This window comes from Mesoplodon mirus (genome assembly GCF_964341445.2).
Source record: "Mesoplodon mirus genome assembly, chromosome: 8".
NCBI classification, from domain to species: Eukaryota; Metazoa; Chordata; class Mammalia; order Artiodactyla; family Ziphiidae; genus Mesoplodon; species Mesoplodon mirus.
Window position 1 is genome coordinate 45224249 of NC_138984.1, and position 15249 is coordinate 45239497.

At 36.9% G+C, this 15249-nt stretch overlaps 1 protein-coding gene across 3 annotated transcripts in view; it reads right to left on the minus strand.

Annotated features, from left to right (window-relative positions):
• Positions 1–6665: 6665 nt before the first annotated feature.
• PMS1 (PMS1 homolog 1, mismatch repair system component) overlaps positions 6666–15249 on the minus strand; it is a 98334-nt gene continuing 89750 nt past the window's right edge. For 2 of the 3 annotated variants that reach the window (XM_082629797.1, XM_082629796.1), the window contains 2 exons: positions 11388–11548; positions 6666–7013 (listed from right to left, as the gene is read on the minus strand). In XM_082629797.1, coding sequence (XP_082485923.1) covers positions 6849–7013; positions 11388–11548 — 326 coding nt within the window. In that variant the 3' untranslated portion in view covers positions 6666–6848. Of the gene's footprint in view, positions 7014–11387; positions 11549–15249 lie in introns of those variants that run through there. The other variant, XR_014294802.1, reaches the window with a different exon arrangement.

Here is a 15249-nt window from a genome sequence, read left to right on the forward strand (position 1 = left end):
GTTGCAAGGTGTCTATGACTTTGCCTTGGAAGGCATATAGCCTCACTTCTGTTATAATCTAATTAATGATCATAGTTATCAAAAACTAGCCCAGATTCAAGGGAATGGAGGAGTGGACTCCACCTCTTAATGAGGGGATGGCTTGTGTGTATAAGAAGGGAAGAGTTGATGGTGGTCACTTTGAAACCAATATTTTGAGAATACAGTTGACCCTTGAACAACATAGGTTTGAATTGTGCAGGCCCACTTTTTTGGGACTTTTTTTCAATAAACATACAGCCAGACCTTAGTATTAGCAGGTTCCACATCTATGGAAACAGAGGGCCCACTATGGGACTTGAGCATCCATGGATTTTAGTATCCCCCCCGCACCACCTCCTGCCCCATGGATACCAAGGGACAACTGTATATAAATCCAACTACTTTATAAAGAATGATGTCCCAAAAGACATCCTAAATCTGTCTTCCTAACAAGAATGGAGAGCCATTAACACACTCAATTCTGATTATTTGACTTGCAGCATGTTTGGATTAAAAACATACCTGTATTCTATTGCAAGAATCTAGCATTTGGCCAAAAATTACGTGCACTCTTGTTAACCCAAGTATGGTTCCTGAACCAGCAGCACCTGGGAACTTGTCAGAAATGCAGACTATTAGACCCTACCCCAGACCTACTCAATCAGACATGTATTTTAATAAGATGCCTAGGAGATTCATATGCACATTAAAATTTGAGAAGTGCTGACTTACGCCATACTCATATACAGTCATCCCTCGGTATCCGTGGGGGATTGTTTCCAGGACTCCCTGCAGATCCCAAAATCCAAGAAGATGCTCAAGTTCCTTATACAAAATGGCATAGTATTTGCATATAAACTATACAAATCTTCCTGTATATTTTAGATCAATTCTAGATTACTTATAATACCTAATAGCATGTAAATACTTTGTAATAGTTGGAAGTACAATGTAAATGCTATGTAAATAGCTGCTGGTGTATGGCAAATTCAAGTTTTGCTTTTTGGAACTTTCTGGAATTTTTTTTCCCGAATATTTTTGATCCATGCTTGGTTGAGTCTGCAGATGTGGAACCTGTGGATACTGAGGGCTGACTGTACTAGTATACACAGAGTAGCCTCAAACTTGTCATCTGAAGAAACCTAGGAAACATGAAGTACTCTTCTTCACCTTTGGGGACAGAGAAGGATTGTATATTTCATTTGGGTTTTAAATGGAAAAAATAGCTAAAACTTGATTGCTCCTATAAAATCTTTGACAAGTTAGAAACCGCATGTATGAAGGTTTGTGTTTTAATCTTGCTTTTATCTGGGACATCAAGGATCTCACTATGTATGGGGGAAAATTTTTGATTTATGAGTTTTTCATATGACTAGGGAAGCTAAGAAGAAAAGACCAAAAAAAGTGCAAAGGACTTTGAAATAGATAATAAGTACATTATATACATGTAGTTATTTACACGTAAAGACACATGGAAAAAATTTTCACTATTATTATTAGCGAAATACTTAAAATATTTTTTTAGGCAGGATAGCATCATAGTTTTGTCATAGATAAAATGAAAGCAAATTTAGAAACAAAAATGTTCTTTTTAAAGAAATAAAGTTAACTTTTGAAAACATACCATTTTCTGCCAAAAATACGTTCAATCCATTCACAGTTTCTTGCCTGTTCTTCTTAATTCATCATTCATTTCTATGATCTAAATTACAAAACATAATTAAAATGCCTATGAGAAAGTTCTTAAAAATCAGATAAGTTCAACATTAAAGATAATTTAAAATTTTCCAGCCATTACTTTATCTTGTTAAGTAGCTGTCATGTTATCTAGAAAATTACATATGAATATTTAAGTCCTTTATAGATAAAACTATTTCATTTAAGGTATAACTAGAAACTTTAGGTTGGTTTCCAAATGGCACTTATACAAGCCTAGATTAAAAGTTAAGCACCAGATTTAACAATTTTTTAAAAAGATACTGAATTTGAGTAAGGAACACAAAAGGATTAGCCGAAATTATACTGACTTCTTATGTAGACAAGAAAGGCAAATGACTCTCCATTCTTCCAGTAATCTATTATCACCACAAATTAGCCAAATGGAGAGAGACCTCATTTTCTACTTTAATTCTATTATGGCATTATCCTAGAGAATCTAAACCGAAGACCACCACAAGGCTATGAGGGCCTCAATAACTATCAAATAGACTTTCTCTATTTGTTACCACAGAGTCAATTATCCCTTTTTGTTTGGATCACTCACATTGTCTGAATTCTCAAGTAGCCTGCTTTCTTTATCTGCTTTTAACTTGGCTAAAGTATTCTCTAAACCTTAATGTGTACTTCCCTGCTGAAAAACTTTATTGGCTTCCCACAGTCCTTGGGATAAAATCTACCAAATACTTAGAGGCCTATGAGACCCTTTATGATCAAGGTACTGCCTGTCATTCTACTCCAACCTCCATTTACTTCTCAAGATGCAGCAATGTAGAATTCCTTGCACTCACCAAGGCACTGGCACATGCTATTCCTCCTGCCTGAAATACCTTTCTTTTCTTTCTCCTCCTGGATAATCCTTAACCTTAAGATTCAACTTGCTAGCTTCTTCCATAGGTTTCTCCAAGGCAGTGGGTGGCCCTCTACACTTCTGTACTACATACTATTGACACATATTCTCATAACACTTATATTACATTGCAATAATTTTTCTCAACTGGAGGGCAAAGAATGTCTTTTCTCTGTATTGTGTTCAGCGCTGAGTTTGGCACTCAATAAATGTCACTGAATAAACAAAGAAATGAATATACAACTAAAATAGAGATGCGGGAGTTATAGTGATTCTGAGTCCAATTTGAGTAGGGTGGAAGAAATCTACTCCCCACCCCCCACTGATTAGTTTAAAAGATTTTATGGGGAAAAATGGACCTCTTCAGAAATAGTTAAATACGGTCAATAGTAATACTGTGATAATTAACTGAAAATAGGTCATTCCAGGTCCTGCTAATGAATATTCATGACACAATAGGAAAAAATAAAATTACAGAATGTTAGAAATAACTGTGCACTTCAGGGTCAAGTTCAGCATCTTCATGGCAGAGATGAAAAAATATGGGCTAAAAGAAATGGACCTGAGATTGTTAGGGGAACTTTGATGTAGGATAGGGCAGTGGTTCTCCTAGTGTGGCTCAAAGTTGAAAACCACTGAAACAGGATTTTTAAAACTAGAAAAAGTTTTACATTAATTTGCAATGGCTTAAGGAGGAATTAAAAAGTGTGATTAAAAAAATAAGCAAGTAGGGCTTCCCTGGTGGTGCAGTGGTTAAGAATCTGCCTGCCAATGAAGGGGACACAGGTTCAAGCCCTGGTCCAGGAAGATCCCACATGTCGCAGAGCAACTAAGCCCGTGTGCCACAACTACTGAGCCTGTGCTCCAGGGCCTGTGAGCCACAACTACTGAGCCCACGTGCCACAAATGCTGAAGCCTGCGCACCTAGAGCCCGTGCTCCACAACAAGAGAAGCCACCACAATGAGAAGCCTGCACACCACAATAAAGAGTCGCTGAAACTAGAGAAAGTCCATGTAAAGCAATGAAGACCCAACACAGCCAAAAATAAATAAATAAAAATAAAAATGAGCAAAATACCTGAATAGACATAAAAAATAAAATAAGCAAGCAGAGAAAACAATCTCAAGGCAGAAGTAGAGAGCACTCAGTGCTGTGTTGTTAGCATTACTGAAAACAATGAAGGTTTTGAAGATTAAAAATGTTTAAAGCTTAGGTGAGATCAACCAAAAGATCTAGAGTAAATTAATAGGTCACTTAATTATTCATGTTTATGAAGAGAACTAATTGACAATCTTGAGTCACTTTTTATTTGGTTCTGCAGTAAAATGTATGATTTTTCTTTCAGTACTTACCCGTCTTTGTTTTGTTTATGGTAATATCAACATTTGAAGTGGAACTGGTGAAGTACTAGATCAGCTGTGGGTACTCAGGCAACTCACAGTTAAGTATTCTGGGTTCTATTTTCTCATTTGTAAAATTGTTTGGATTATATCACCTCAAAGATTCTTTTTAGCAACTATGAATCCAAGAACACTGGTTTGCCAAAATTATAGAATTAATTTAAAGAACAAGTCTAGTTCACTTAAATACCTTAATATCATTATTGGTAGTTTTAATTTGCTTGGCAACGTCGGTTTTTAAGTTAGTGAGTCACCTTGGGTCTCCAATAAATAGATCATATTTACATTCTTAGTTAAGAAACATAGGCTGCAGTGGAATGGCCTATAATTCCTGCAGTCTGAAGCCACAAAATGTGGATAAGATCATTGAGAATCAAACAGCCAATGAAAATAACAACAAAAATCTATCCACCTGAATTCAGGTCTAACACTTTTCAGTACGTTAAATATTTGAAACCTCGTAGGCACTGCGGGACCACACATGGCGGGACCACACAAGGCGAAAGGTCCATCCAAAGGGGCTTTCAGGCCTCATCACCACATGGGTTCGGCGTCATCCCTCTCCTATAGCCGAGGGTGGAATGCTAAGCAAGGCCCGCTGGTCTCAAGAGCATTTTGGGAGGATCACACCTTAAGAATCCTCCCTCTTCCCGGCCAAGCCGTAACCTAGAGAGAAAAATGGGCAATTTGGGAGGCTTTCCTTTCCCTCCAGATCTCCTCGCATAGCCCTTAATCCCCACCATCAGCTTCCCAAACTGCAGCGGCCGTTACCTCCAACCTAGGAGCCAGGGCTTTGCAGACGCTGCCGCCTCCTCCAGCCATTTTGTCCCGTGGTCGGCGACTGCAGCACCTACCGCTGCTGCTGCCGCTGCTGCCGCCGCCTCCGCCGTCAAGGCCTATGGGGGATGGGGAGGGTGGTGCGTGGGGGCGGGACTTCCGCACCCTCGTCGGGAGCCAGGAGGCGGGGCCTCAGCAGAACCGGCCCTGATCCTGCCCACCAGACTCAGTAAATTGCAGCTCAAAGTTGATCTAGCATTGCTTAGAGTGGCATCAGGGGCTGCTTTATAAATTTCTTCTTTTCCCGAATACTTCCGTAGACTCTAACGAATAGGGCCTGCTTCTCGTGACAAGCAATGAACATGGTAAGGAACACGAGCTCTGGGATTGGAGACTCAATAGTACCTACAATCCTAAATCTGATGTGAACATTAATGAGATCATACAAGGTAAGTGCACAGTGGATCTAGTGAACAAGTGATAAATACCTGTCATAATTACTACCTTGACCTGATAGAATCCAGCACTGGAAAGAAAATGCAAAATTAGTTTATTCATCTAAGAAGCCACTGTAGGACCTCTTACAATAGATTACGTCAGCTGGAAAATAACTCCAAAATTTTGCTTAGGACTGGTACAAAGGATGATGCAAATTTTGTCTTTCTCAGTATCTCTCTGAACTTCTCTTTCCTCAATTTACCCAGTAAATTAAAAAGGATTACTCCCAGAAAGGTCTTCCAGAGAGGGGCCCCAAGTTATTAAAGGGAATAATGGGGGAAAAAACCCTCTAGTATTTGGGTTGTTGGAAACAGGACAATGTTAGGAAAAAAGTCCTAGCTACAGGTATAAATTATCACAATTTGTACCTCTTAACACAAGTGTCTTAAGAATTTAAAAATTCTCCTTGAAAACTACAGGTGATGTGAATGTGGGAACACTGTATCCCATATATTATTTTATATAACAAATATATTCACTAAAAATCATGTTTCAACTTTTTGTAAATTAAGTACTTTGGTGCACTTGTGGGATCTGTTTTAATTTTTTAATAATTTTTTTTAACATCTTGGGATCTGGTTTTTGAAAGGACACATGCACAATGAACACTCAATCTAAATTTTGTTAAAAATCTGGATCTTACTATGTTCCGACAAATTGTAATCCCAGAGCCCAAAAATTTCCATATAAGAGACAGCAACTTCTCAACTGTTACTCCCAAATAGAGGTAAATAGCAGGATTTTTGAAGCTATGTTTTATCTTCTTTCTCTGAATTTCATTTTCTTACTTTTCCCCACTCCCTCTCAATCCTACTTTACACAAGACTGATAACTTCTGCCATATATGCCAGCTGAGTCTGTGATTCTCCCTGCACAGGACTGACCCATTGTATTAGATCAGGCTGCCATAACAAAATACTACAGACTGGTGGCTTAAAAGCACAAGACATTTTTTGATAGTTCCAGAGGCTAGAAGTCCAAGGTCAAGGGGCTGACATGGTTGGTTTCTGGTAAGAGCTCTATTCTTGGATTACAGAGGGCCACTTTTTCTCTCTGTCCTCACATCCTGGGGCGGAGTGGTGGTGGTGGGGGGGATGGGGGGTGGGAGGAGAAGAGAGAATGAGCAAACTATCTGGTATTTCTTCTTATAAAGGCACTAATCCCACCATGAGGGCCCCACCTCATGACTTCATCTAAACCAAATTACCTCTCCAAAAGGCCCATCTCCAAATACCATCACACTGGGGGTTAGGGCTTCAACGTACAAGTTTGGAGGATACAATTAGATAAACAGAACCTAGCAAATCAACCACCCAAGAATAGTATTTTTCAATTTGGAGTTTACAACCAATAATTATTATGAAGGCTGGTTCTTGAGAATAAAATGAATTAATAGTCTGTATTAGTTTATTTAAGATTTTTACAGTTTTGGAAAATTTTTTCAGTATACAAACAGGCCAGTGAATCCTTACTTATAAAACAACCATTTGACACATGATAGTACAAAGACAGTTTAAAACCCAACTCATATTATTTTATGACCATATCGATTTCAATAGTAACAAATTTTCTTAAACATATTTAATCATGTAGCTTCTGGGAGATGGGTTAAATGATGAAAAAATGGGCGACCATGAACACAGCCTTTAATTTCATTCCTAAATTGGTGCTTCATTCTGTACATAATATCCTGGATGTCCTCTTTTGATAAGTACATGGGTAACTGTCTAGACAGACGCACTGCTTCTCCCTGTGGAGAGAAAGCCATACATTTTACTGCAATATACCCTGCAGCAGAAAACAGGTTTTTACTGGCAAGGAGGAAGACATAAAATTGATTATATTCTTTCATTATTTACTCACTCAACAAATATTTATTAAACACCAATTATGTGCTAGTCAGTGCTGTAGGTTCTAGGAATACAGCAGAGAACAAGACAAACAAGATCCTTGCCCTTCTGAAACTGACATTCTAGTGCAGAGAAGCAGAAAGATAAAAATACAAAGAAAATTTCAGCGACTAATAGTGCACAAAATTAAACTGGGCAACGTGATAGAGAGTGATTGTGTGATTAGGAAAAGCTTCCTCCAGGTGACAATTAAGCTTCAATTTAAGGAACTATGATGCAAAGATGATGGGGAAAGAAAAGCATTTCAGACAGAGGGAACAGAAAGAACTGAATGGTCAGTGTGGGTGCAGCAGTTACTAAAGTGAAGAGATGAACAAGAAAAGGAGTTAGGCAGGGGCCAGATCGCCCTTTGGGACAGGGTAAGCAATTTGGGTGTTAATCTGAATGCAAAGGGAAGTAACCAGAGGGTTTTTAAGCAAAAGCCTGACATTCATTTCACATTTTAAAACAATCAGTCTGGCTACTGTGTGAAGTATGACTTGAGGCAGATCAAGAAGAGAAGCAGGAGTCTTGCAGGCAATCACTGCAGTCCTGGTGAGAGCTGTTTTTTAAAATTAATTATATATATATATTATTTAGTGTAACTGACATACAATATTATGTAAGTTACAGGTGTACAATACAGGTATTCATAATTTTTAAAGGTTACGCTTCATTTATCGTTACTATAAAACCTGGCTATATCCCCTGTGTTGTACAATATATCCTTGTAGCTTATTTTATAAGCTAATCATTAATCCCCTACTCCTATATTGCCTCTATATTACCTCTCCCCACTGGTAACCACTAAATTGTTCTTTATATCTGTGAGACTGTTTCTTTTCTGTTATTATATTCACTGGTTCACTGTATTTTTTAGATTCCACATGTAAGTAATATCATACAGTATTTGTCTTTCTCTGTCTGACTTATTTCACTTAGCATAATACCCTCCAAGCCCACCCATGTTGTTGCAAATTTTCATTCTTTTTTTATGGCTGAGTAGTATTCCATTGAATATATACCATATGATAACCTCAACAGATGCAGAAAAAACTCTTGACAAAATTCAACATCCATTTATGATAAAAACTCTCTAGAAAGTAGGCACAGAGGGAACATATATCAACATAATAAAGCCCATTTATGACAAACCCACAGCCAACATCATACTCAATGGTGAAAAGCTGAAAGCATTTCCTCTACCATCAGGAACAAGACAAGGTTGCCCACTCTCACCACTTTTATTCAACACAGTATTGAAAGTCGTAGCCACAGCAATCAGGTAAGAAAAATAATAAAAGGAATCCAAATTGGAAAAGAAAAAGTAATACTGTCACTGTTTGCAGATGACATGATGCTATACATAGAAAATTCTAAATATGCCACCAGAAAACTACTAGAGCTCATCATGAATTCAGCAAATTTGCAGAATACAAAATTAATATACAGAAATCTGTTGCATTTCTATACACTATCAGAAAGAGAAATTAAGGACATAACCCCATTTACCATTGCATCAAAAAGAGTAAAATACCTAGGAGTAACCTACCTAGGAGTACACCTACCTGTACTTGGAAAACTACGACACTAATCTAAGAAACTGAAGATGACACAAACAGATAGAAAGATATACCATGTTCTTGGATTGAAAGAATATTGTTAAAATGAACATACTACTCAAGGCAATCTATGGATTCAATGCAATCCCTGGTGAGTTTTTGACTAGGGAGATAGTAGTGGAGATGGGGGGAGTTATAAAAGACTCCTGACATGAGTTGGAGGTAAAGTCAAGACTTGCTGATGGACTGGTTATGAGGGATGCAGAATCAAGGATAATTTTTGGTATGGTAGTGTTGTTTTCTGCGATAGGGAAGACTGACAGTTTGGGGGTAAAATAGCATTAGTGAAGTTGGCTTGTTTTAAGATTTATTTTTTTTCAAAACTTGTTGTACTTCAAAGATCCTGAATACTAACATTATTCTCTCTAACCACATACTCTCTCCCATTATCTTTCAGATCATCCTACTTCCTTTATTCCAACTAAATCTATTCTTCTTCTTCACTTTGACCTTTAATCTCCTCAATCTTTCCTAATTCTCCTGGCCCACAAGCACCCTTCTGTCATCTTTCTGTACTTCACGTGTGAATAGTTAGTGAGGCATTAAAGATACTATCTCTAGCTTCGCTTCCTGCATTCCCTCTACATTCCAACTAGAATCTAAGGGCAGGTTCTTACTAGAATCTAATTCATCTTTATATTCCTCTAGGATTAAACAGTTTCTTATATATATAATGTGTTCAAATTTTGTTACTCACCCTTTTTTTCTTACACCATATTCCTCTTGCTAATCCTTACCCTTGGATAAATTCTACCGAGCATTGTTGGAGAATCACAAAACTTGCTGGCTGGATCCAATAACAATATTAGCTCTTATGAGCCTTTAATGTCATTTGAATATCCGATTCTTCTCTAATCAACCTTCTCTTGAAGTACCTGCAGCTTATTTTCACATCATTTCCAATATACTCAAATCCTCAAGTGCCTCCCCAGCCTCTTCACTCTCAGCAGATAACCTCTCCTATTTCATTACCACATATATCATACAGGACTTCTCTCAAGTTTACTTAAAAATATTTTTACTTTCACTTTAAAGCTCTCCCCTCATCTGCTCTTGATTCAGAGAATAGTTTCACCTTTCTACAGCTTATATTGTTAACTCATCTCCCTTCCTGCCTCTTCTGGAACATCTGCTCTTCAATCTTTTACTGTAAGACTTTTTCAATGAATTCAATACAAACATGTTCTCTTTTTTTCCCTTCACCACCATGTAACTTGCTGCCTACACTTTTACTTTTCACCACTGCTCCCACTCTTTCACTATCACTACTACTTTTCCTTATGGCTCTCTTCAAGGATATAACTCCCATCTAGCAGCCACACCTGATGGTCTTCTAGCAACTATACCCTATAGAGAATGTGATACTACTTATTTTTAAGTTTCTTTCCTCCCTTGACTTGTATGTCCACTCCTCCCTTGATTTGTATATCCACTCCTCCCTTGATTCTTCTTTTACTCTTCTATCTTTATCTTTGATTCATCTTATTCAGCTTGACCGTCAATGGAAGCATAACTATGGTTCTGACAGAAGTTCTCTTTTTTACTTAGACTCTCTTCCCTAAGAATCACATCCACTATTGCCTTAACGTAATGAGAGGTACAGTATTAGTAAAAGTATTTGTAACTAATCCCAACCACTTTTTCCTCTTATTTCTGAAATCTTACTTCTTCCCATGTGGTTCTTTGATATACAAAATACTACCCACAACTCCCTCAACCTTTATTTAGTTTATACCAACTCCTTCACAAGGAAACTTTCAGGTCCCTAGAAACTATCAGTGTTGAATTGCCTCCACAATAGGTTGGCAAGTTCCATAGGACAAACCTCTTGAAGTATTCACAGAATGCTACTGACTATAATCTTCAGGAAGGGTAAAAAATGGACTTTCCTGTTGAGGAAATCTGTCCCTCAGAATTCACGGCCCACCATGATCACAGTCTAAACAAAAATGACTCATTTTTTAAAAGGAAGAAAATAAACTTTATTAAAGTTCAAAATAACACCAGTCAACCTTGAGGGACAGAACCTCAATATAGAAACAATCACTATTGTTTTACTACCAAATGCCCAACACTTGGACATTTAAAACTTTATAACCTGCCTCCATCCTCTATTACTTTTGAATTTATTTTTTAATACACTTTTACTTCTCATTTGTGGTAGATACTGCTAGAAAACAAAAATTTCCATTTATTCAATAATCTACATTTTTCATTCCCCCTCCCCTCTTTTGCTCTTGAAGAGATCAGGGCTTAAAATCACATTACAGTTCTTTTTAGACAAGTGTTTGGTATCAAGGTGGAGTAATTATGAATCCCTTCTAAACAAAACAAAACAAAACAAAAAACTTCACAAAGTGTCTCATGCATAAGGCTCTTCCTCAATATGTATTCAAGAAATAATGTTATAGTAAGGATCCATGATAGAGTTTACCACAACCAGTCCATGATGTGAAACTTTTAATGGAGTTTTTTTTAAAAATAGTATTTCCTCTTGCAAACAGATAACAAGCCTTATAGAAACTTTACTATTTTGAAACCATTTACTATTTTATTAAGGAAAAGTTAAGTATCTTAAAACCTAGACAATCTACATAAGCTAATAATTCATACCTCTAAATAACTTATCACTTTGCGAGGTCTACATTCATAAACTTCCTTCGCATTTTTGTTTAATATAGCGTTAAGAATTTCTTTTAAATCCATCACTCCATAGAATGGAAGACAATTAGCCATTCCTTCTATTTCCAAGTAGTTTTCAGCAATGGAAACTCCTAAGAGAAAAAAATAAATAAAACCACATATATAGTTAGTTTTGTTTAAACTATATTCCAGAAAATGTCTATTAAAAACAAAATCACTGTTAAAATATTTAGTTAACCTTCATTAGAATGGAGTCAGGAAAAAGTTTTGTTCCTTAGTTGAAGAACAAATAATAATTTTGCATAGGATTTCACATTCACATTAAGTTGTAAGTGCTCAAAGAATCCACATGTGCTTTACATCATTTAATTTAATCTCAGTTACTGTTGTTCTGTTCCCTACATTTATTTAGAACATTTCTTACTTTGGAGAGAAAATGGAGCCCCATTACTATTTATTAAAATAAAACTGGTTTAAATGTTTTAACAACTGCTGCTGTTCAAATTCTATCCTACTGGTTTAATATCTAAAAACCTGAATTACTTCTATGATTAGTTTAACTTAACAGGTTATTATAAAAATACTCACATAGTAACTTATTTTCTTCCAGCTTTATTGAGATATATTTGACATATAACACTGTGTAAGTTTAAGGTGTACAAAGTGTTGATAAACACACATATAAACTACAAAATGATTACCACTATAGTAACTTATTAATATAGTAGCAATTTGAGGAAATGAAATATTAATGTTTATTTTACTAGAATAATGTTTAAATCTGACATATTATCTATTATTTAAACTAATTTAAATAACTTAGTGATTAAAATAAAACTAAAAAGTAGCAACATGAGTGGATATATAATGGGTAAAATATCCATAACAGCATACATTCCCAAGCATCAAATTTGGCTTTAGAATGCATTTTATGATTTTAGAAAATAGCAGAAATTTGTTTTCTTTGGTTATATCTGTGTAACAGTGTTCTTAATATTGGAGACCACAAAATGTTACCTATAAGTACCTATAAGTAAAAAAACAAACAAAAAAAAGAGACAGTCCCATGTTGGATAAGTGGTAGCCATCAATGGAAAAATTTTAAAAGAGGAGTGATGTAGCTTGAAGAGTTTCAGGTCCTGAGATGTCAACGACCCTATTCCTAACCTGTTCCCAGTTACAGACTAGTTCCTTGACCTGAATGGCAGATGCACTGGTGGTATACTAAACAGAGAAGGCATCCTAATGTTCTTCCCTGGAAACAGCTGGAGAATAATATAAGAAGATACATAATCAAGTGTTAAGGGGTAAAATACAGAGTTCAGTGAAGGAAGACAAAATGAGAGTTTGAGCAACGAGGGGAACTTAAATGGGACTTGAAACAGGGTTTAGATAGGCAAAGAGGAAGTAGCAGAATATTCCAGTTCACATCTTTTTATACAGATAGTAAAATTTATCAGTCAAGAGACTTTTCACTATTGCTGCTTCTATGCCATTTACAGTATGATTTGACTGAAAAGTCTAATACTGTCTACATGAATGCTGGAAAATTATACACATTTCACAGAATTATTTGTGGATATGGGTAAAAAGTATATGGCAACAAACAAGGAAACTGAGCAATATTTTAATATCTGTGCTTGCAAAATTTAGATATGGAAAACTTAGAGACATTTGGAATCATGTTCAAGAAGTTTCCATAATATTCTGTGAAATGCTTCCCAATTTCCCGAAAATACTTCAATAAGTGGTTTGACAAGTTTTCAGTTCCTAAAATGTGTAATTGTTATTGATACAGAACAAAAGCTATTCTCATTAACAAGCAAAGTTCTTAGGGTCACATTCAGAATCGTTTTCCTTAAAGCCAGATGTATTCTTCCTCTTTCAAGTGCTTTTATCTAAGTATGTTTTATGACAACTGGCAAACTGCTGATCAAAAGTTAGTCCAATACAGGGCTTCCCTGGTGGTGCAGTGGTTGAGAGTCCGCCTGCCGATGCAGGGGACACGGGTTCGTGTCCCGGTCCGGGAGGATGCCACATGCCGCGGAGCGGCTAGGCCCGTGAGCCATGGCCGCTGAGCCTGTGTGTCCGGAGCCTGTGCTCCGCAACGGGAGAGGCCACAACGGTGAGAGGCCCACGTACCGCAAAAAAAAAAAAAAAAAAAAAAAAAAAAAAAGTTAATCCAATACAACAAAACTCTCACTAAAAGACGGAGAGGGCCTCCCTGGTGGCGCAGTGGTTGAGAGTCCGCCTGCCGATGCAGGGGATACGGGTTCGTGCCCCGGTCTGGGAGGATCCCATATGCCGCGGAGCGGCTGGGCCCGTGAGCCATGGCCGCTGGGCCTGCGCATCCGGAGCCTGTGCTCCGCAACGGGGGAGGCCACAACAGTGAGAGGCCCGCATACCGCAAAAAAAAAAAAAAAAAAAAAAAAAAGACGGAGAAATGGTCTTTAAGAAAACATGACATAAAAATTAATGAATGAAAAAATGGTTTTAAAAAAATGAAGGAAAAAAACGAATGCCTTTAACTTGATCTGTTACTGAGAAGAGAAATAATGCTGATGATAATCGAAGTAAAGTTAATTCCGATCAAATCAAGTCAGTTCGCAGATGACTGGCTTATTCATTTTCATATCTTTGGTGCCATGCAAAGTACCTGGCATTTACAGGACTTAAAAACATTCTCTACAAGCTGAGAGCTGAAAGCATCTGTGACACAGAAACTTACTGGGTAACCCAAAAACAAACATGCTTTTACAACAGACACGGTAGTTATCCTAACTAAAAAAAAAATTGTTGTGATAACATCTTTCATGAAAAAAAAAAAGTACCTGCCACCAATGCCACATAGTTAATTAGGAAAATAGATTAAGAAAAAATTATCTTGCTACACACACACACATACACATACATAAACTCCTTGCTTCACACTTCAAATAAATTTTTAAAATGTCAGAAGTCCTGAGGATGAAAGATTTCTAGGAGGACCAAAAAAATGACTACAAGTCAGCTCAGGTCAGAAAGGGGGTGCTGGAAGAAAAGAGAATATCTGAACACATGCCAAGTACTATGCTGATTTACCTAAGTACCTAGTTTAGTGCTAACAACTTCATGAAGTAAATATATCAATTTTAATAGGAAATCAACATAAATTAGTTAAGAGTTGGTTTTAAAGGCAGATTGCTTGGGTTCATATCCTGGTTCTACCACTAATCTGTACCCTTAGGCAAACTTAGTTTCTCCATGCCTCAATTTTTCTATTTATAAAAAATGGGCACAGTAACAGAACCACAGGGCTATTAGAAAGATCAAATGAATTAATACATTTAATACTTAGACTACTGCCATGCACATAATAATTATTAGTTGCTATTGATGAGGTAACACTGAGGCCAACTGACTTTCCCTAGAACACGTGTTTTTAAATGGCAGAGGTGGGATTTGGACTAACTCTTCACTCCAGATCTAAACACCCAGGGTTGAGGTTAGGAGGAAAGAAGTTCTGGGTAGGTTTTCTTAAAACTGCTAGTCAATGAAGTTAAAGTTTGGAACACCAAAGCATTTTCTGTATTTATTCCATTTCATGATTTTGTACATTGTTTTTACTTATTTTCTTTTCATGTCTCAGTAAAACAATCCTTTAAAAATTTTCTACATTGTTTTGTTTTTGTACTTTGGTCATGGCAAGTTTAGGGGAGGGTGGGGGAAGGGACAGTGGAATTACTCTTCCTGGTACCTTTGTGCTGCTTGATACCAGATGAAAGCAAAGTAATAGGACAAGACTGGCCTAGGTAGCTAGGGCAAAAGGCAGTTAAGTATGGAAACTATGAAA